This window comes from Syngnathus floridae, chromosome 11 (genome assembly GCF_059516105.1).
Source record: "Syngnathus floridae isolate MCC-2025c chromosome 11, RoL_Sflo_1.0, whole genome shotgun sequence".
Lineage (NCBI taxonomy): Eukaryota > Metazoa > Chordata > Actinopteri > Syngnathiformes > Syngnathidae > Syngnathus > Syngnathus floridae.
This window is the reverse complement of record NC_142423.1, coordinates 5,067,446-5,087,067: the sequence shown is the minus strand read 5'-3', so window position 1 is coordinate 5,087,067 and position 19,622 is coordinate 5,067,446. Positions and strand designations below refer to the sequence as shown.

At 41.5% G+C, this 19,622-nt stretch overlaps 2 protein-coding genes and 1 long non-coding RNA gene across 4 annotated transcripts in view; 2 read left to right on the top strand and 1 right to left on the bottom strand.

Annotated features, from left to right (window-relative positions):
* Nucleotides 1-9,418, top strand: part of adamts9 (ADAM metallopeptidase with thrombospondin type 1 motif, 9) — a 30,507-nt gene extending 21,089 nt beyond the window's left edge. The window contains exons 30-39 of the mRNA XM_088390084.1: nt 4,628-4,804; nt 5,860-6,030; nt 6,105-6,299; nt 6,408-6,537; nt 6,674-6,768; nt 7,026-7,120; nt 7,226-7,359; nt 7,829-7,920; nt 8,065-8,169; nt 8,353-9,418. Of these exons, the coding sequence (XP_088246210.1) occupies nt 4,628-4,804; nt 5,860-6,030; nt 6,105-6,299; nt 6,408-6,537; nt 6,674-6,768; nt 7,026-7,120; nt 7,226-7,359; nt 7,829-7,920; nt 8,065-8,169; nt 8,353-8,442 (1,284 nt within the window). The 3' untranslated portion in view covers nt 8,443-9,418. The remainder of the gene's footprint in view (nt 1-4,627; nt 4,805-5,859; nt 6,031-6,104; nt 6,300-6,407; nt 6,538-6,673; nt 6,769-7,025; nt 7,121-7,225; nt 7,360-7,828; nt 7,921-8,064; nt 8,170-8,352) is intronic.
* On the bottom strand, nt 1,922-4,960 carry LOC148390478 (uncharacterized). Its single transcript, XR_015861363.1, has 3 exons — nt 4,613-4,960; nt 3,450-3,528; nt 1,922-2,210 (listed from the first exon to the last, which is right to left on the bottom strand). It is a non-coding gene; the product is annotated as an uncharacterized LOC148390478 (long non-coding RNA).
* Nucleotides 9,419-10,518: 1,100 nt separating the features above from the next.
* The window catches only part of prickle2b (prickle homolog 2b), a 44,643-nt gene continuing 35,539 nt past the window's right edge, over nt 10,519-19,622 (top strand). The window contains exons 1-2 of one of the 2 annotated variants that reach the window (XM_088390207.1): nt 10,519-10,724; nt 11,167-11,252. In XM_088390207.1, coding sequence (XP_088246333.1) covers nt 10,683-10,724; nt 11,167-11,252 — 128 coding nt within the window. In that variant the 5' untranslated portion in view covers nt 10,519-10,682. Of the gene's footprint in view, nt 10,725-11,166; nt 11,253-19,622 lie in introns of those variants that run through there. The other variant, XM_088390209.1, reaches the window with a different exon arrangement.

Here is a 19,622-nt window from a genome sequence, read left to right as displayed (position 1 = left end):
CTAAAGCAGCCTTTCTCATTCCCTTTAAATTTAATTAAAATTAATTAAAAAAATAAAAAAATAGTGCACGTCTTTATCTCTGTCCTGTACTTTTTGCTCTTTATTGTCTATACTTTGAATAGAAAGCGTACCGTATACCCACGTCATCATACCGAAGCATTACTTCCTTAAAATCGAAGAACATAAATGCCTTTCTATTCAAGCCAACTGTTTAGCTTACTTTTCAACCTCTTGCGTGTGTAGACCTTTGGTGAATTTCCCCCACTGGCCAAGAGGCATCAAAGCACACAAACACATCTGTAGCTCATACATCAGATAGGATGTGCATCTTTGCAGAACAGCTGCAGAGCAGGAATGAGACCAGAAGGAAATGATATTGGTGATAAGACATGGTTGTACAGATTTGTACGTATCAACATTGCCTCAACAGTCAGATGTTTTTTTTCTCCGGTTGGCATCAAATTTGAGTTACATATAGTAGGTCCTTCAGACAAACTTGCCCAAACGTTTTTGTGTGTTTGCTGCAATGTTGGGTGGCACAGTGCGGCACTGGTTAGCATGTCTGTCTTACAATGCCGAGGTTGTGGGTTCCTGTGTGGAATTTCGTGCTTGTGTGTGTTTAATCCAATTTCCTCCCACATTCCAAAAACATGCATGGTAGACCAATCGAACACTCCAAATTGCCCGTAGGTGTGGTTGTGAATGGTTGTTCGTCAAAGCGTGCCTTGCTGGCGTCCTGGATTCAAAGCGGTACCTGGATTAGCAAGAACGAGCTATGCATTGTTCATTCCGTTTATATATTTACATTGTTTTGTTTTTTTACCATCTGGATGCTTGTACATTCATACCTCATGTGTTTTCTGTCATTGTAAGTTCTTGACATGTTTAGCCTTAAAGGGAGATTCCAATTTGAGATCTCACGTGACAGACAGACTTCTTTAGCATTCACGTTCCACACCTTCAGTGAACCTAACGCTGGCTGGCGTCCAGTTCGGGGTGTCCACTGCCTACTGCCTGAAGTCAACTGGGACGGGCTCCAGCATCCTGCTACAGTAATGTCACATGAGTCATACAAGCAAAATAGGTTATTTTCCTGGTGCAGTGCCACTGCAACCTATTTTGGGTTACCATCTATTGTTGGCAGAAGTTTCTGAAGGAACCTTTTGAATGGAATGGGGCGAGACAACGTGTTTACCACTTAACTGCGCTGATGAACTATTACATTGTGCTAATGGAATGCTAGTATATGTTTGGGAAATATCTCAACCATCCAGTTGGTCCAATGGCCATGTCATTTAACTTCATGCTTGATGTCAAATTAAGCTCTTAATGTGTGGGGTTTTTTTTTTTCAAATGCTTAATCTCAAAAAATGATCTCTTTTTATATCTCCAAGCAGCTCAAGATGTTTAAACTATGCAAGTATTTGCTAAAAAGGTCTTCTTTTGTTCTGTATGAAATGGTTTCCATGGGAGGGGTGAGGAAAACAAATGTATCAACGGCCGATGTACAATAGTACGTTCGATTTGTTCGGCAGTATTTGTCAACATACCCCTCCCAAAATGTTGAAATGTCAAGTTAATTTCTTTGGGTTTTTATGTATACTGAAGACATTTGAGGTTTTGTATTGAAAAGGTGAATGAGAGTCAAAAGTTGAAAATTCTTGCTTTTAGTTCATGGTTTTGAAATTTAAATGTGTTGAACAACTCAGGACGGAGCACCTTGTTGTTTGAAACTACCGACTGTTCGCGTGAGCAAAACCTTCTAGATGGGCATTATGAAAACAACTCATTGACGTCATCAGACAGTTGCATTCTTCATATGAAATGCTGCAGCCTCTTTTAGTTCTAAGTAAAATGCATGCTCTTTTGGGTTAAGGTCGATTAATTGATTCGGACGTGTTATAAAGACACCTGGGACACCTTTTAAATTGCCATGGAAAAGTTTATTGTGAGATTTGAAACTGTTTCTGAGGATCTTCCTGACAGAAAAATAGATTCCTATCTATAGATTGCTATGTCGCGTCAGGCGTGTCTGCCGCGTCTGCCGCGTCTTCCAGTGGTGGCCAAACTGCTTTGCAGCTGGCGCCTTGATCGGAAGCCCGGTGGGGGCATTACACTCTGTGATCGGATGCCTTGTAGGTTTGAGTTTGCGAGCTGCTCTGATTGGAGGCTCGGTGGATATCCATTCTCGGGCAGCTCCATCTTTTCGACTGCAAATAAAGTAACCCGAAACATTTCTCAAATGACTTTTCAAGACAACGTTTGATTACAGCCATTTTCTTTCAATGACTGGTATACATAAATCCTGTTTCTAAAGACCCATCACTTGTGTTGATGTCGAGTTGTGTGTCTGGCGTGCCTCCAATCATTCTCATTGGCTCTGACGTTTAAATCAATTCCAACAGTTACATTTGACATTTGGTGCATATCACAACTTCGACTGATCATAAAGTCTCAAGAACCCACACCAGAAAACCTCCGTTTTGCAATCACACCAATATTTTATACACTTCCAGGGTCCCTTGTAGTCAAGGGAACTCGTTTTTTTTTTTTTTCTAACAGTGTATCACATAATGGGGCAACTGGCCTGGTGTTGACGCAAATCTCACGCATTGTTCTGTACATAGAATCTGTCCCGCATAAGAAATTTTGTCAGATTTCTGTCAAATGTCTCTAATAGTGCATACCTTCAGCAGCCATGACGCAAGCAGTTATGGCCAACAGCACCAGCAGCAGGAGGACAACGAAGACCCTCATGATTGTTTCTTCTCAGTGTCGGACAATGTGAGCTTGTTGTATGCCACCGATCTGAACAAGCGAATATATCTTACGGAGTGTGTTTGGGCGGATCTTAAGGTAACAAAAATTAATTATATAGTCAAGGACACACCTTGAAAATGGGAACTTGCTTAACTTAGCTTTACTGTGGTGGTGGTGGTGGAGGTGTGGACATAATTTTCAGTCATTCAAAATGCTCAAGCCAAGTTCATTGTGAGATTTGAAACACTTCCATGTATTTTTACATAAAATCATCCGTTGTTATCCGGGGCCACTTGGAGGCTATTAGAGTCTCACAAACTCTTGATCATATAGATTGCGTTTTGATGGGACGCCTAATGGGAACGGCTCGTCGGCTCCTGGGTCAGACTATCCCTACGTTTTCCCCAATGGAGCCTTAGATCTCCTGTTTTCTGTTTCTGGTCCGTCCCCCTATCTTGTTCAGTTCTAAAATTTGTTCTCAACAACAATGGCTTTTGACCAACTTTATTGTTATGCTGCTTTATATCATTTAGTGTTTTAATTAACTGTTTTCACTGGAGTTTATATTTTTCGTGCCTGCGTGGGTTTAATCCAATTTCCTCCCACATTTCAAAAACATGTTGTAGACCGATTAAACACTCCTTATTGCCTGTAGATGTGGTTGTGAAGGGTTGTTCGTCAATGCTTGCCTTGCGATTGGCTGGCGTCCAGTTCAGGGTGTCCACCGCCTACTGCCTGAAGTCAACTGGGATGGGCTCCAGCATCCTGCTACAGAAATGTCACATGAGTCATACAAGCAAAAAAGGTTATTTTCCTGGTGCAGTGCCACTGCAACATTTTTTGGGTTACCATCTATTGTTGGCAGAAGTATCTGAAGAAACCCTTTGAATGGAATGGGGCGAGACAACATGTTTACCACTTAACTGCGCTGTGCTAATGGATGGAATAAATACGAGAAGAAATGAATGTCAAATACAGTACGTCTATGTTGAGAGTTACACAATGTTGAATTGGGATCCCATGTATTTTCAAGGAATAAATTACACCTCTATAAAACATTTTTATATTTGAGCAGCTTCACTACCCTCATACAAAGCTATTCAGTTGAAAATTGCTACAAATGATCCATTGTATGTTGAAAGTGAACTCTAAATTATGAAAAATGGTCATCATTTGTGCATTACCTAAGAGTCACGAGCAAATGATTAGTGTTCTCTCAGCAAAATACATATTGCCTGCATATGAATTGTGCGCTGTTCAAATCCTACTGACTCGCACAAAAATACACAAAAGAAATGGTGTGTGCAAGTGGGGTGAAAAAATGAAATGATCTATTTTATTTAACAGCTCGTTACCAATAAAAATGGTCCCACGCTTGACACGCTTACGTTGAATTAAAAAAAAATAGAGTTAATAAAATGTTAACTGTATTTTGCAAGGAAACTACTGGACCAACTTTTCAACTTTTTAATTTGAACAATATGCGATATGCACATTTTGGTTTCGACTGCTGAAATGTCACGTGATAAATATGGGTGAAGATTAGAACCCGTTTACTGAAATCAAATATTTCTTCATCAATGCTCATCTTTTTTATTGAGAGCCAAGATGAGAAATAATTTGGCTAATTTGGCTTTACAACAGAGCTTTGATATATAATTGCAGAGGAAAGATAAAAATGACCATCCACAAGTGATGCAGCACAAAAATGAATGACATATTTGAATTTTATTGCATTACAGAATATATCGAAAGAAATGAATTTGACACGACTATCTTTGTCATTCATCAACCTCACGTGTTAATCTTATACACAGTCAAGTTACGATCTTGTATTGTTATGAAGCAGTACCTGTTCTTCATCCAGTGCTCAGCATCCTGCGGTGACGGTATCCAGCGGCGGGAGGTGATGTGCCACACTGGTACCCGAAGGAGCCCGCTTGAGTCCGACTGCCCCGAGCGATCCCGCCCGCCGTCCAGTCAAAGCTGTCACGTTGCTGAATGTCCCTCACGCTACCAGTGGAGAGAAGGAGACTGGCAGGCGGTAGGAAAATTGCTTTCTGGATGAAAATCTGCTTTGTGTCAGCTATTGGAGCTTGGAGAGAAATTTCTGATGAGGTTCTGAGTCAAAGCTGTTTGCTTGTCTGCTCGAGTAGCAAGAGCCGGGGAAAAGGAGGAGGGATACTCCTCGCTTCGTTCACTGATGGGAATCATATGCTTTTGTTTCTCCAGCACAACATTTATTTGCACGCTTTGCAAAGTGTCTAATTGGGCGAATTAGGACTATTGACCGCAACCTGGGCAAGGCAAATATTGACCCCCTTTAGAACTCTCTGAGCAACCTCAACCTGTCCAGCGCTAAAAATAGACATGGCAAGCCATGTTTTGATTTATAAAGATTTATTTATCTGGAATTTGCACATGTGTGTGGATGTGTTTTAACTTGACTCTTGTTTCCTTTCGTGCCATCTTCGAGTGACCCACTTGGTCCTACCCTACCTTCCTTAGGAAAATTTGGCATTTTAACTCTTTACTTCCCAGCGACGAGAAAATGACCCTCGACGAATATTCTCATCAACTTCTTTTTATTTTATGAATGGGCGGATGAGACTCTAGGGCAGCTCTCCCCTTCATTAAAGCTGAAACCATGTCATGATCACATATTTTGGAAATATATCATAGTCCAGTAATCTATCGTCCCTTTCACCGATGCAGCCATAGGGTGATTGTTGTGACGGGTTAGTTCATTCGCATTCCTCAGAACAGCTGCACAGCTCAATAACATTTCCAGGTATTTCACTTGTTTGACATGAGTCCTGCGTAGGAAGTGATGAAGGCCAGCTGGAATCAGCTGCAGCTGTAAATGTGACGCAAGTAGAGCTTACCCGGGTCTCTTGTATAATGTCTGAAGAACAACGTCAATTCTTTCGTCTGTGCGAGGTCATGCAAGATCTTCAGTCGGGTCTTGGTCATGTCCACTCTTGTGCACTATTTCCATAAGTCAAAGTTCCAGTATATGCTAAGATGCTACATCGAAATCATCAACTGTAACCTCTATTTACTTGTTACCCACTTTCTCCCATGTTGTCTCCACTTCAGTGCAGTAAATCTTGTGGATCGGGCCACAGAAGACGAGACTTACAATGTGTGGACGAGCACAAGCGTGATGTCCATGAAATGTACTGTGTGAACCAAATCAGACCTCCAGATATCGAAAGCTGCAACGCACAAGCCTGTGAGTTTGTCTGGATCACAGGAGAATGGACTGAGGTGAGCCTCAGACAAGCCCGGATCATGTCCAGTGTCTACATGCTCACGCACAAAAATGTATTTTTATTTCCTAGTGTTCAGTCAGCTGTGGCCAGGGCTACCGCCAGCGTCTGATCTCCTGCAGTGAGGTACACATGGAGAAAGATAATTATGAGTATGGTCATCAGTCTCTTTCCAACTGTCCCGGGACGCCCCCTGAGAGGTACAAGCCTTGTCACCTGGAGTCTTGTGCACCTCTGCATGAGTGGAGGGTTGGAACATGGGGACCGGTGAGTAAACCCCAAACTAACATTGACCAGATGAAAGATCTTAAAAGGACAGAAATACACATAAGAGCTCATTTCGCCCACTTGCACGCTTCTCCACCTCCTTTGTAGTGCTCAGCAAGCTGTGGAGATGGAGTGATGGAGAGGGCCGTGCAGTGTGTAAAAGCAGATGGCCAGCGAAGTAAAAAATGCTCACTCGATGCCATACCAGAAGCCAGGAAAGTCTGCAAAAACCTGAGCTGTGAGTCTTTTCTCATCAGAGACTGACAAGCAGATGTCCAACACTTAAATTCTGACCCAACCACTCACACATTTCACTTTATTTAGTAGCTTATCTAAAGTTGCATCCTTTCTTTTTTTTCTTTCTTCATCCCAAGGCCATTTGCCTACGAGCTGCCAAGATGTCCAGCACATGAAAGGCGTTTTAACAGATGGTGACCATTTACTGAATATTCGAGGAAATACTCTCAAGGTAATTTTATTTTTAGTTTATTCAGATGTATGAATAAATGAAGAAATAATTCACATAATAGAAAATACACAGAATTATTTTCATACTTTCACATTAGCATGTCTATAATCACATAAAAGTTGATTAGAATTCACTGTTGGCTGCACCACAAAATACATTTTGCAGTTTATAAAATAAAGAATTGTGTTTATTTTGGCTTCTTAAGATCCTTTCATTTTTTATCTTTGCCTACTTCTACTCTTCATTTTCCTCCTCAGGTCTACTGTGCAGGAATGCAGACAAAGAATCCACGGGAATATATCACCTTGACAACAGGAGAGGGGGAAAATTTTTCTGAGATCTTTGGCTTCAGGTAAACTGCAAGCTAACCGTGCCACAAAGCAAAAGCAGCCTGGAAATATAAAACACATCTCAGGTGTGTGTGTGTTTGCGTGCGTGTTTTGTTTCGTGTGTCCAGGCTCAATGATCCTTCCCAGTGTCCATCCAACCAGTCCAGAAGAGAAGCCTGCGACTGTCGGAGGGACTACGCCGCTTCCGGCTTCACCACCTTTTCCAAGGTCCGCCTGGACCTGATCAAGATGAACATCATCAGTGAGTCACCCGTGCACATTTGCGCAGCTTCGCAGCTCTTAATGAGGGTGCCGCAAACAAAACAACATCCTGAGATAATTATGGGGATGTATACCATCACTCTCACTATATGTGATCCAAACTTTAAAGCATCCTGCCTTACTCTCAAATAAGCGCATCCCCTGCCATTTAATTACAGCCATGCTCACGAAGGGTTAATGGACTCAAGATGTCCTCAATGTTCATTTAAACAATTACACACAATTACAAGACTAGGGTGGCCAAGATCCTGTTCTACTCGTATTGCAGACTTTAAAAATAGAAGTGCTGTCCATAGTAAAGATTTAGAGTAAATAACCTCTGCTTAATCCTTAGGATTTTGCTAGTCCACAGCACGTGTGTGAATTCAACCTTACCTTCAGTGTGTGTTTGTTTTTCTGAAAATAACCTGTCACATCATATTCTTTCCATTCTCAATCATTTACTATAGCTACAGATTGGCAATTTTCATTGACCCCTGAAGGCAACCGGGTTCCATTTGGCACAGCGGGGGACTGCTACAGCGCCTCCCAGTGCCCACAGGTGAGAACGACATAAACTGTTGAAATGAGCCATCTACATCTACAATAATGCATGTCTTATCTATGAAAAATAAACATTACAGTTTTAAATACACCTATATGAGATGATAATTTACTAATGGATGGATGTTTTTGGTACCTTCAGGGGCGCTTCAGCATCAACCTTTCCGGAACAGGTTTTAAATTGGCTGCAGACACCTTGTGGACCTCCCAAGGCAATTATGCTGTGGCTGATATAAGGAAATCTCAGGTATCGTGTAACAGAGCCGTGTCTCAAGGGGCAGATCCTTTTAAACTTTTAATAACTTTGTTTTTTATTCAAAACGTCAGTTAGCTTGTTTTTTTCCACCTTGATTGTATTGCATAAGAATTCATGCTCTATTTTCATACAGTCCAATACATAAAACTGGTGTCATTCCTTGTATGCCCACAGGATGGCAGCAGAGTGTTAGGAACATGTGGAGGCTACTGTGGCAAATGTACTCCAGCATCATCTTCTCTTCTACACATTACAGTGGCCTAGTATGCAAGATGTCGAATAATATTTATAATTCTCTGCCATGACTAAAAGCCCGTGGCTGCTCTTGTGCAGCATTTCCTGTAAGAATTTTGTCATGCAAGCTACTTGTGATATTTTGTCAATCAGGTGTTTCTCTTGTCAGAAGATCCCTCCATTTCTGTGCGACGTGCAAGACATAGCACAAATCCATCCATCATGTGACTTTTGGATGGGGGTTTACCGTCTATCATTTTATTTTGGGTCGTTGCTGTAAAAGTATGTGCGTCTGTAATATATATATTATTTATTGTAGACCTACTCCTCATTTAATACTTTTTTGTGATTTATTTTGTTGAGGGACCCAGTGTCCCTTTGCCAGAATGTGCCTTTTAATTCTTAGATAATTATACATTTGATTTTTGATTTAGAGATGGTGCACGGTTCTGTGATTCATATATGCACATTCCTTCAAACACTGCATTTTCAAACCTCCATGTGAGGTAGCGTGACAAAATAAAATAACGGGCCTTGAGAGAACACACGTTATCTTCACTGGTGAAGCTTGAGAGAAGGAGTTTACCTCCGACCAATAAAACTCCAGTAGATACCCTGCAGATGTTCTCCACAGTTCCGTCCATGGAGAGACCTCACAAGTAGTTTGTGAAGCATGTGAATGCTGTTAACTGTTACCTTCCGTATTTTATTTTACTTTATTGTGCGTGTCCAACTTGTTCTTTTGATGTTCTGCCGTTATCACCTGTCGCATATTGCCCTTCATGAACCGATCAAGGTGCACTTTTTATATTTCCATACCTCTCCGTTGTATCCTTCAGGCCAACAGGCCTTCAGGTGACATCAAAAAAGGGATTATTGTAATCATGGAATGTATTTATCTTGTTTCTATGCAATTGCCACATTTTAATCAGGTATATTTGTAAACTTATCACAATGTGAAATATGCTTTATTAGAAATACCAATATTTATTTTTAACTTGTATTGTGAATGTACTTGTGTCTATGAATTTCAATGCAGTATCAAGAGATATGTTTAAAGGTATTAAAATCTGTCACTTTTGCATAATTTGTAAACTCGTGTTTTGTATTTCAATATGTATTAGATGTCTTCATAATGCAGTCTTCCGGGATATAAATGTGCTGTACATACAGTAAGCTGACTTCCTTGTGCATGGCTATGTCTTGTTTTGGTGGACCTTCTCACAAGGATTAGAGCTGAGCTGCTTGAGTCTGTACAAGACGTTCCCTACACAGTGTCACGTTGGATACCTTGCGGATTGCTGCTCTTTGAACTCCAAAAGGCACTGACAGACTTTTTTGGACTGCACTGGTGAGACAATGCGAGACACAGGTCTCATGGATGGATGGATGGATGGATGGATGGATGGATGGATGGATGGATGGATGGATGGATGGATGGATGGATGGATGGATGGATGGATGGATGGATGGATGGATGGATGGATGGATGGATGGATGGATGGATGGATGGATGGATGGATGGATGGATGGATGGATGGATGGATGGATGGATGGATGGATGGATGGATGGATGGATGGATGGATGGATTGGGCTTGAATGGAGGGATTGGGTGGGTGAATAGATAGATGGAAGTCCATCTCGTCTGTATCTGGACCGCCCTGTTTAAACTTCCTGTGATATCTTATATTGCTTCTGAAAATTACTTTCATTTCTTGTAGGAGCGTTTAAATGCTTTAATTTGGATTTAATGACGGGGACTTAATAAGTAATGTGCCCCAGGGTCAGACACTGTCATCGCTATTCCTCACATTAATCTTCAGTGACTTAATCAAGACTTGCTTGACAAATCTTGAAATGTCCAATTATAGATGGCTAATTTAAGTTTTAATTACTTTTAATTTTGTGAACTATCCCATTATTTCTGAATCTTCCAGTTTCACTTCTGCTAGAAATTTGAAAAGTTTGAAGATGTTCAAATGCCTTTGAGATAAGAAAAGCTCTTTGGGAATTCTACTTTTTACAACTTTAGTGATGAATTTTATTTCGATGACTTTAGAGAGTTTTTTTTTTTTTTTTTTTTTTTTGCCGGTCCTTGATTGGCCGTGTGCGGACCGGGTGGAGTTGTGACCCGGAACATTCCAAATGAAGGCTGTTCCTTGACAGCAACTTTCCCCCCCCCTTGTCACAAGTTGCAAGTGAACAAGAAGCCCGACTCTCCCCTGTCCAAGTTTTGTCTGTTTTGCTGTCCTCCTGGAACCAGCTTGACATGTTTGGTCGCAGCTTGAAGAAAAGAGCGTCTTGCAGACCGGTATGTTGACAACTAGTTTTTCTCCGACACTGCGAGGCACTTTTCATAATTAAAAGATCTCGCTAATGATCTCGCATTCAACTCGTTAGATTAATTTGATTTTGATTTAATTTATTCGTTTGCGTCCCGTTGCTATAGTAATCAGTATCAAGTTACGTTTGGTCTCAATGGCACAATTAAGCCCAAATACAAATTGTTTGTATGACATCTATTTAAAATTACCTTGGGAGTACGTACATCATTTAATTTTTTCCAGTAAGGATAAAGTTAGACACTTAAACTGCATTTATCCCATGGGAATTTTTTTTTTTTTTTTTTACAATCTATTTTAATAAATCGCAGCTTTCTTTTATCGTTTGCATTTAATGCTATTTTGCCTGCGGTATCTGTCGGACTGAAACTTGTTTGAAAACCAAAACGATCATTTTGTTTGTTTTCCAAGCTGAAGTCATCTGATGAGTCACAGAGAAGACTTCCTCTCTGTACTTCCAAAGAGCAGTGTCCTGGCTTCTCTCTGCACAAATGGAGGTAATCTGCATGACTTTACCATATTAGGACTCATCTTGCAAATAGGTGAAATTTGTGATGCCAATTTTTGGTGGCAGCATGAGGAATGATTGCTCCCTTCAGTCCCGACACAAGCAAATGTTCAAACAATAAGTCATGTGACTGCACATTCATCCTAATGTCTGCTTTTCTGCAAGAACAACAGCGAGTATCCATTCAGGCCTATCGAATTGTCAGGTGCCTTTAAAAATTTATCTGCTTACACCACTCAGAGACAACCATTGTTTTTCTCCTTAATAGCTCCAGGAGGGAACATTAGAAAAGCATGCATTTACTTAGAGATACTCTAAAAGAACATCATCTTGCCTGGGAGTACAGGTGGTTCAGGTTAGTGTGTGAAAGTGTGACTAATGTGTGCAGTTCTGCTCTAGCAATGCAAAACGCAAAGCATTACATTAGTTGATCGAGATCAGCTGACTCCCATAACCCGCTGAGAATACTCACTTCTTATTGTGGGAAGAAGATGTTGCAAGCTCTTCGAATGTTATCTGAAACTACATTTTATGTAAACAACTAAACCCTAGAGTACAATGTGTACTGCTTGGAAATTCCTACTCGGTGTGATAGTTAAACAAGGAACTGGCAATTACGTCCACAGAAGAAAGTGTACGGCGAGGCTGTTTATTGTGCTGTTGTGTTGTCGCCATGCCACTAAACAAGTAAGAGCTAACCCAAAACTTTTGAAAATGGCAGCTGTGCGTTTGTCAAACCCACAATAGAACGGGACGGTCAGTCCTACTCCTTTGCTGTAAAATAAACTGTTGTAGGAGCAACAGCAGGCGCAGGAATGCTGCCTTTAATTGTCTGCCTTTGCTGGCTCACAATAAAATAAACTTCTTTCCCCTCCAGCAAACAGGGATCAACGTTGTCTGTGGGCAGAGACTTTTGGAGGCTGCCTGGCTGTTTTACAATTCCAACAAGGTTTTGTCCAGGACAAAAAAAAAAAAAAAGCATCACAAGGAATTTACTACCTCACTCTCAGGCTAATATAAACTTGTTTTCCTATTTTTTTTTTTCGTTGTTGCAAGGTACTGGCGTAATTATGTGCCGTGGAATGTGGTGCACTTCATGTGACCTAGAAGAGGTTAGATATATGAGAGGCAAAGACAGCAGGCGGACTGTTGTCCATGATGTTAGTCTGTCTCATCTGCTGATGAATGGGAATGCAATAGAATTAGACTGCTCCCAGTTCATTGCTAACTATTGAATGGTGGAGATGTACACAGGCACCCTTGTTTGAATTGCTTTTCCCTGTTTGCATTTTTTTCTGTGGAATTTGACTGAGAAACTCACCTATGTGCATTTATGTGCTTATACTGGGCTGCCACAAGAGGGTGATAGAGGCCTGTAAGTGAGAAAAAAGCTTAGCAAAAGAGTCTTCACCCCATGGAATCTAAATTAAGTTGACACAAGAACAGAACACATTGCGAGTGTTCTGACAAGATTAAGACAGTGGCCGGCAATAAATGACTGTAATTGTCTTTTACAATCTGATCTGATCCAATGTTGTGCTAGAATAGGACTTTTTGTCCCAACAATTCTGTCTGAAGAATCTGGAGTCTGAAACGACTGTTTCCCGGTTGCCAAAAGAATGTTCCTGCTGAATCAAGCGGCTGGCAAGGTCTCATTCTGCCCGGCGGGAGTTTCCCTTTATTACAGTTTACTGTGTCTGTTGAACGTAGCCAGATCTTGCATGGTGGGAATAATGTTATGATAGGCTAAGAATACTTTGCAAACTTTCTAAGCATGAATTCATAATGCAGTGTCTGTGATTAATGATGTATAAACAACGTGTCAAAAATTGAGGAACTAAAAACAATCATGTCATTTTGGTGCCTAAAAATACAAGCTGTTGAAAACGTGTCCTAATGCTGATTTGTGTGAAAACTATACATTGTTACCGTTTCTCTCTAATCTCTAGAAATGGTCGTCTGTGAAAATAAAGGCATGATGTCACAACCAAAACAATATTGACTACACTGCTAATGTATCCAACAAAGTCACTTTTTTGACATATTACACATTCCAAACCTTTAAATTAAACTCTATACCTTAAAAGGTATTCAAAAAATGGATTCAGATCAGTGCCAAGAGTACAAGCATCGGTATGAAGCAGAATTTCTTCTACCTGGCTGCTTGTGCATCATTGAAATTTAGTAAGCTCACTTGGCTGCTTAAAGCGGGTTAGGAACAGGAGAAGTTATTTCATCCAACAACACATTGCCTTTGCATTATTAATACTTACCTTAGCTAATGAGACTCATTACCAGGTTTATTACAACGAGGCTTGTGTTAAATATGCTATGTGATACGACGCACTCGCAATGGGCTCTTCTCCAGGTTTCACTTGACCTGTTGGCAACACTTTGGTCGGTTCAGACATGAGTCAGACTACAAAGGAGAGTTCAAGCAGAGGGATATTGCTGTTTGCATCCTTCATTTCCCATGCAGCACAGATGATAAAAATGTGCATAAAAAAATGCAGGTTTACTTCAGATTGTGGATTTGTGAGTGAATGACACTGGAGGAAAAAGGATGGCTGCAGTAGCATAAGGAGGTTTGAGGTTGACCTTTAACCCAAGGCTGAATGGCTTCCTGATGTCTGTCCCCTTGGTAACCCGGTGCGATCTCCATAACACAGCCCGGGCCCGCTATTCATTGTGTTAACAAGATGGCCCCGGCAAATAAAGCTGTCAGAGCGCCAAAGCATATGAATAGCTTTTAGCTATTTGGGCACAGAAAAACTAGAGTGAGTTTGAGGAGGTGGGGAGGTGGCTGAGGAGACCCAAGAAGCCACTGGTGGTTGGTGCCACACAATAGATGCTTAAGAGATTTACAACTAAAGCTGTGTGTCTGTTGGCAAGGAGGCGCTAAGCTTTTTGCGCCATCGTTTCTTTCTGGAACGGGGCAAAAACACCGCTGTGTTTTGTCATTTAGAGGAGCTCGAGTCCGAAAATGTGCGTTTTGAAGTGATTTGGGTAGGAGTCCTTTGAACTATGGCTGACGATAAAACCAACGTCAAGCCGTGACTCATACTTTGACCTTTGGGCCTCCAAGTCAGTGATGGAATGAATTGTGTACCTTCGTAAGGGAAAGACAGAGAATTTGTACTCTGAAAGCATGATGCATTGCTGCCATGGAAACAAGGTCAGGCTTAGCTTTTGTGACCCAATAGGTTGAGTCAGTCAGCTTCTGAATTCTAATGAACTCCGTGCGTCACAATTCCAGAGCAAATATTGAAATTATATTCATATTATTATCAAAAGTAATGTTTAGTTGTGAGCTTTAAAGTAAGGGAAATATTCCACACATGTGTGTGAGTTGATTGAATAAGTAGATGTGGACAAAATGGTGTCAGCTTGCTCTCTGGCATGACACAACAGAGGCCAGTGTCACCTTATCTAGCAGTTTGTAACAGGAAACCCCTCAAAGTGTTTTATTTCTGCATTTCTGTGTGCTTGTAATTGCAGTCCATTAAGTCCACCACTGTTTTCCAAATTGTTAATCGTCAAACTACTAGATTGCAACATTACGTTACTATACAGCAGCACATCTGCCGCTCAGGTTAGGTAAGGCTAGGTTATCGACGTTGCTTTCCAAAAACATGTAGTCAGCTGCTTTAGGAAATGAAATGATTATGACATAATCCTGCACTCAGAATGTTGTATCATCAAATGTCACACTAACCTGGTGGAGCAAAATAGAAATGGAGCTCAGGTTTCTGCCTTAAGTGACCAGCAGGAGGCAAAGTTGTCTAAGATATTCAAGCCTAAAGTTCAATTGCTGCTAAATCCAAACTGTAGAAAAGGAGTTTGGATGTGATGGGGAAACCTATGCCAAAATCTGAAACCTAAGTATGTGTTTGCCATATATTTTTTTAATGTCTATTAAAAGAAACGCTTCGATGTGCATTGCGTTTCAGCTGCTTTGGCTATAAAAATGAGTGTCTACTCAGCTAAGCATATTTTTCTTCACACACTAGAGCTTTATTGTATCGGACAGCTGTGTAAAGCTCTCTAATGCTCTCTGGAAGCTCCTGCATTAATTCCAGTCACTTTGTCGCACATCTCTAGCATTTTTATTTCAAGGTCATCTCTAACAGGTGCTCATGCATTTGGATTAGAAGGGGGCGCCATCAAAACTGGGATGTTTTTGGAGATGGAAAACAGCTGACATGTTGGCTCTCATATATTCTGCAAGAAACCTTTCATATACCAGAATCATGATTAATTTGCCAAAAAATTTGGCCAGTGATGACCAGGAGACATTTGTAATAATCTCCAACGTGCATCTCAATATTCTATCATAATTACTATGCCCTTTGTTGAAGATTTTTTTTTATATACCCAGGATAACCACATTTACTCATCATTCCCCCAACAGAGAGAATCGCTTATTTGGTGTGAAGATCAAAGACTGCAATATTTACAAGAGGGCTCGGGGTGTAATTTGTTTCTCATTGCATTCTGCTGAAATTATTCCCAGCATGCCCTTTCATTTATCAAGGACTTTATTTATTCATCTGCTCAAACCAAACCCCTTCTTCCTCATTATGGCTCCATTTTAATGTCTCAGCCGAGCAGACACTAAATGATATATAATGAGCGCTGTGCCGGCACTCGGAGTGAAATGTAAATTGTTTGCCTGCAGCCGCGTTGATGAAACAGGAGGGAGGCTGAGTGGATAACCGAGCGGCGTACGGAAAGTCTTATCTCCTGTCATGTGGGAACGGAGATCTCGCCTTGCCTGCTTTCAAGCTTGCATATTTTGAAGCCCCCCCATCTGGTTGTCTTCTAAAAGTATTTCAAGGTCTTTTTCATCTTCTCTGACTTTTAAGACTACGCTTAATCCGCATCTGCTGTCGGTAAGGGAAGTGATGGGCCGCTTGGACCCTTAAATGGTGTTCAGCCAATCAAGTTGCTTCTCTTGTCTCTGTGATTGTCAAATGAGACGGAATGGCTTGTGATGTAAATAGGGGGCCATTGTTGATGGGCTTTGTGTAGGAGGTTAACACAGGTGGTGCATGTGTGTGTGTGCATGAGGTGAGAGCATGGCAACAGGTGTTAGATGCAAAAGATTTATTGTTTAGCTCATTAGAAGCAGGTGCCCACGCAAAACCATGTGTTTGTGTGTTTGTGTGTGTTGCCACACGTGTTTTACCCGTGCCTGGTGACAGAGAAAGATGGCCCCAGCAGACTCGAAAGCTAAAATATTTAACAGCTTGACACCTGAAACGTAAAGCGTGCTTCAGTTCATATTCAGTCTGTCGCTCAATAAAGATGACAATACAAGTTGCGGTGAAGAGTCAATTGATATCCCGCACGAGCGCATATGACGGACGTTGTGTCTTGAGGCTACTTGAACGTGACACTTTGACCTTCTTGTTCTCTGCATCGTGACCTTTAATTACCAAGCTTGCGGGAAATATTGATCTCCATGAGTCACTGGGTCATAGTGCCTTTGTGATAATCATTACAAGACACAATAACGGACACACAGATGCCAATTGCAAGTTTGATTGTAAGCTGGAGCAGAGAAAGTAACTTGAAGATGAAGAGGAGGCCAAGTGTGTTTTATTACAATAACCTCATGATGTCGACATCTAATCCCCTTGAAATTGCTGAGCTGGAAATTGTTTTCCAGAAAGGACAGAATGATATTGCTTAGGACTTCTACAACCTTTCTGGCAGCTTGCAAGGATCCACAGAAGGCTCTTTGCTGGATTTGGTAAAGCTATTGAAGCGTGAGCACAAGAGAGTTAAGTGACCCCCCCACCTCCACCACACACACACAAACACTTGCTTGTATTGTCAGAGCATGATTGCACAATATGATTTAATGGAACGTTCTGTCAAATCAGCTCCGTTTAGAGAATTTAGCTCTCAATTCAAGCCATTATCAAATCTTGCTTGATTGATTTCATCTGTCTCGGAGGCCGACCGTGAGCGTTTGCAGTCATTGATCACTCAGGCTTTTATACTGATGACTATGTTTATTTTCACTGTCTGCTCCATGTCACAGTTGCATGTCATCGCTAGCTTTGGTAAATTTCCCACCGGAGTTGAGATTTTAATGGCGTGTGGCAGCAACGCGCTAATGCTCTACAAACAAATAAATGCGGATCGTCATTTTGTGTACGTCGGCGTTTTACCTTCAAACCCTTCAGTTCATGAATTGAGAATACTTTATCTTATTTGAAATTTCAGAAATTTGAATCAGAACTATGAATAAAGCCTAACTTTTTCTTTTTTTTATTAGCAGCATGTGATTGAGTGAAGGCGGGGTGCTTAACTCAAAGTTGACTCCTGCACTAATCCTCTGGCTGCCATCTGTTGTTTGACCTCCTCCTAATTGTCACACACCCTGCCTGCCTCCATGGCTTGTTTGTGTGTGTGTGCCCAATCATTTGCAGTGTTTGTTTGTGTGTCCATATCATGATAGTCAGCCCGCGTGGACCAGACAAGCGAAGGTGGGGGCGGTGGTGGGGTCATTAGCAAGGTCCAGTATGGCGCTTGTTTAGGGTTAATAAGGTCGTACTCATGTCGGAAGAGCACATGTGGGATTTATTTCAGTCGAGAGGCGAGTTTGGATAGTTTGGGAGTCCACTTGCTCCGTGACCATTTGTTGTGTTATTGAAACTTGGTAGTAAATCATGAAATCTTCACGAAGGAAGGAACAAAGAAACCCAATATTTCACTGGCATTTGCTCGCATCGTGCTGTGTGCAGCTGGCTTAACTTGCATGTTTTGGGAATGCGGGGGGGGGGGGGGGGGGGGTTTGGGGGGGTAAAACTCCCACGTGTGCAACATGTAGACGGGAAAACCTGGGCTGAGATTCTAACCGACATTTGGACTGTGAGCCAGATGTGCCAACCGCTAATCGATGGTGCTGCCTTCTTTTAACGATGCTATTCAGTCACTCCAGCATGTTTCTAAACTGTCCTCAATCAATGTTCTGCCGCATGAGGGACTCATTTAACTTCATTTTGTTGTGAAACACATTCACTGGGTTGTTTTTAAGCTTGGCTTGGATGAATAGTTAGTTTTGCCTTCAAATGCGTTATTGTGAGTGATTAGTGGGCGTTTGCAGATTGACTGTTGATGAATTCAGTGTGGCTTTTATGAATATATATTTACCTCACAAGGTGAAGACAGATCTTGTATGCAAAATGTATGTAATAGTGCCTTCCACTTGAAGTCCACCCAAAGCAGGAAAAGCATCCAAGGCCAGTCCAACTCAACACTCCTCAGTGATTTGTGCCTTATCTGATGTATTCTCCATATGCTTCAAGTCCCCCCCAGACACACACACACACACGCACAGCCAGGGATACATTCATTATGTTTCGTTTCTCGCTCAACTCACACCGTCAACTCGCCAAGTCTTTCTTCCATCTCTTGTTTGTCAAGCCTTCCAATAAAAACTGCTCTCTGGCTCCGCTTGATGGAGTGTCGTTTTAAACGCAAGGTCCTGCTTGGCTGTCTTCGTCAACTAGCATTTATCTGCACGATTGGATGTAATGAGTCGCAAAGGATTCATCTGCTGTCAGGCCTGTTTGGAACTCAGAGCGCTTTATGGTTTCCTGGTTACAGTAGGAAAAATGTTTTAAGTGGGGAAACATGTCAACGTCTGCTGAGACGTTTGTGCTCTCCTTGCCAAAGCCACACACTGGGTTCGCTTTATTAGAGCATCATCTCGGATGAAACCACCTGAGAAGTTTGATGCTCGATCCAACCTGAACAGTGCTTAGCGCTCCGACTTTGATATTGAGGAAATGAGTCCTGACTGGGAGACGCAAGGGAGGAGAGTAAACTTCATCACTTTTGGACTTTGAGAAGATGCAGAGGTAGATGTTTTTAGAGGAGTAAACCCTGGAGGGCTGTTTCCATCCAGTTCCATAAGAATGGAGAAGGCGGGAGGGAAATCCATGTCGAGTGTCGACGTGTTAGATTATTTGCCGGCTTTCCAGGTGGCTGCTGAGCTTTCGGGTATAAAAATGTTGACCCATCGTAGCACCTGAAGGAACGATTGCTTTTTTTTTGTGCGGCAACACTTTGAAGTATTTTGAATTTCTGCTAATGAGTTTTTAATGCAAAAGGATAAAGATTTTGGAATGAGGGCAACCTCTGCCAGGTAGAAATTAGCAATTCAAGTTGGGTGGATGTTTTTACTTTACAATTTAGGGCAGTGAGGCTCTGGTAGAAGACTTTTGAAGATGCACTTTCTTCTACAATAACAACATGCAAGATGGCAAAAAAAAGGATACAAATCTAAACTTATTATAGTCGGACTGCAGAAAGTTGGATGATCAAAGGCTTGTTTCTTGCAATG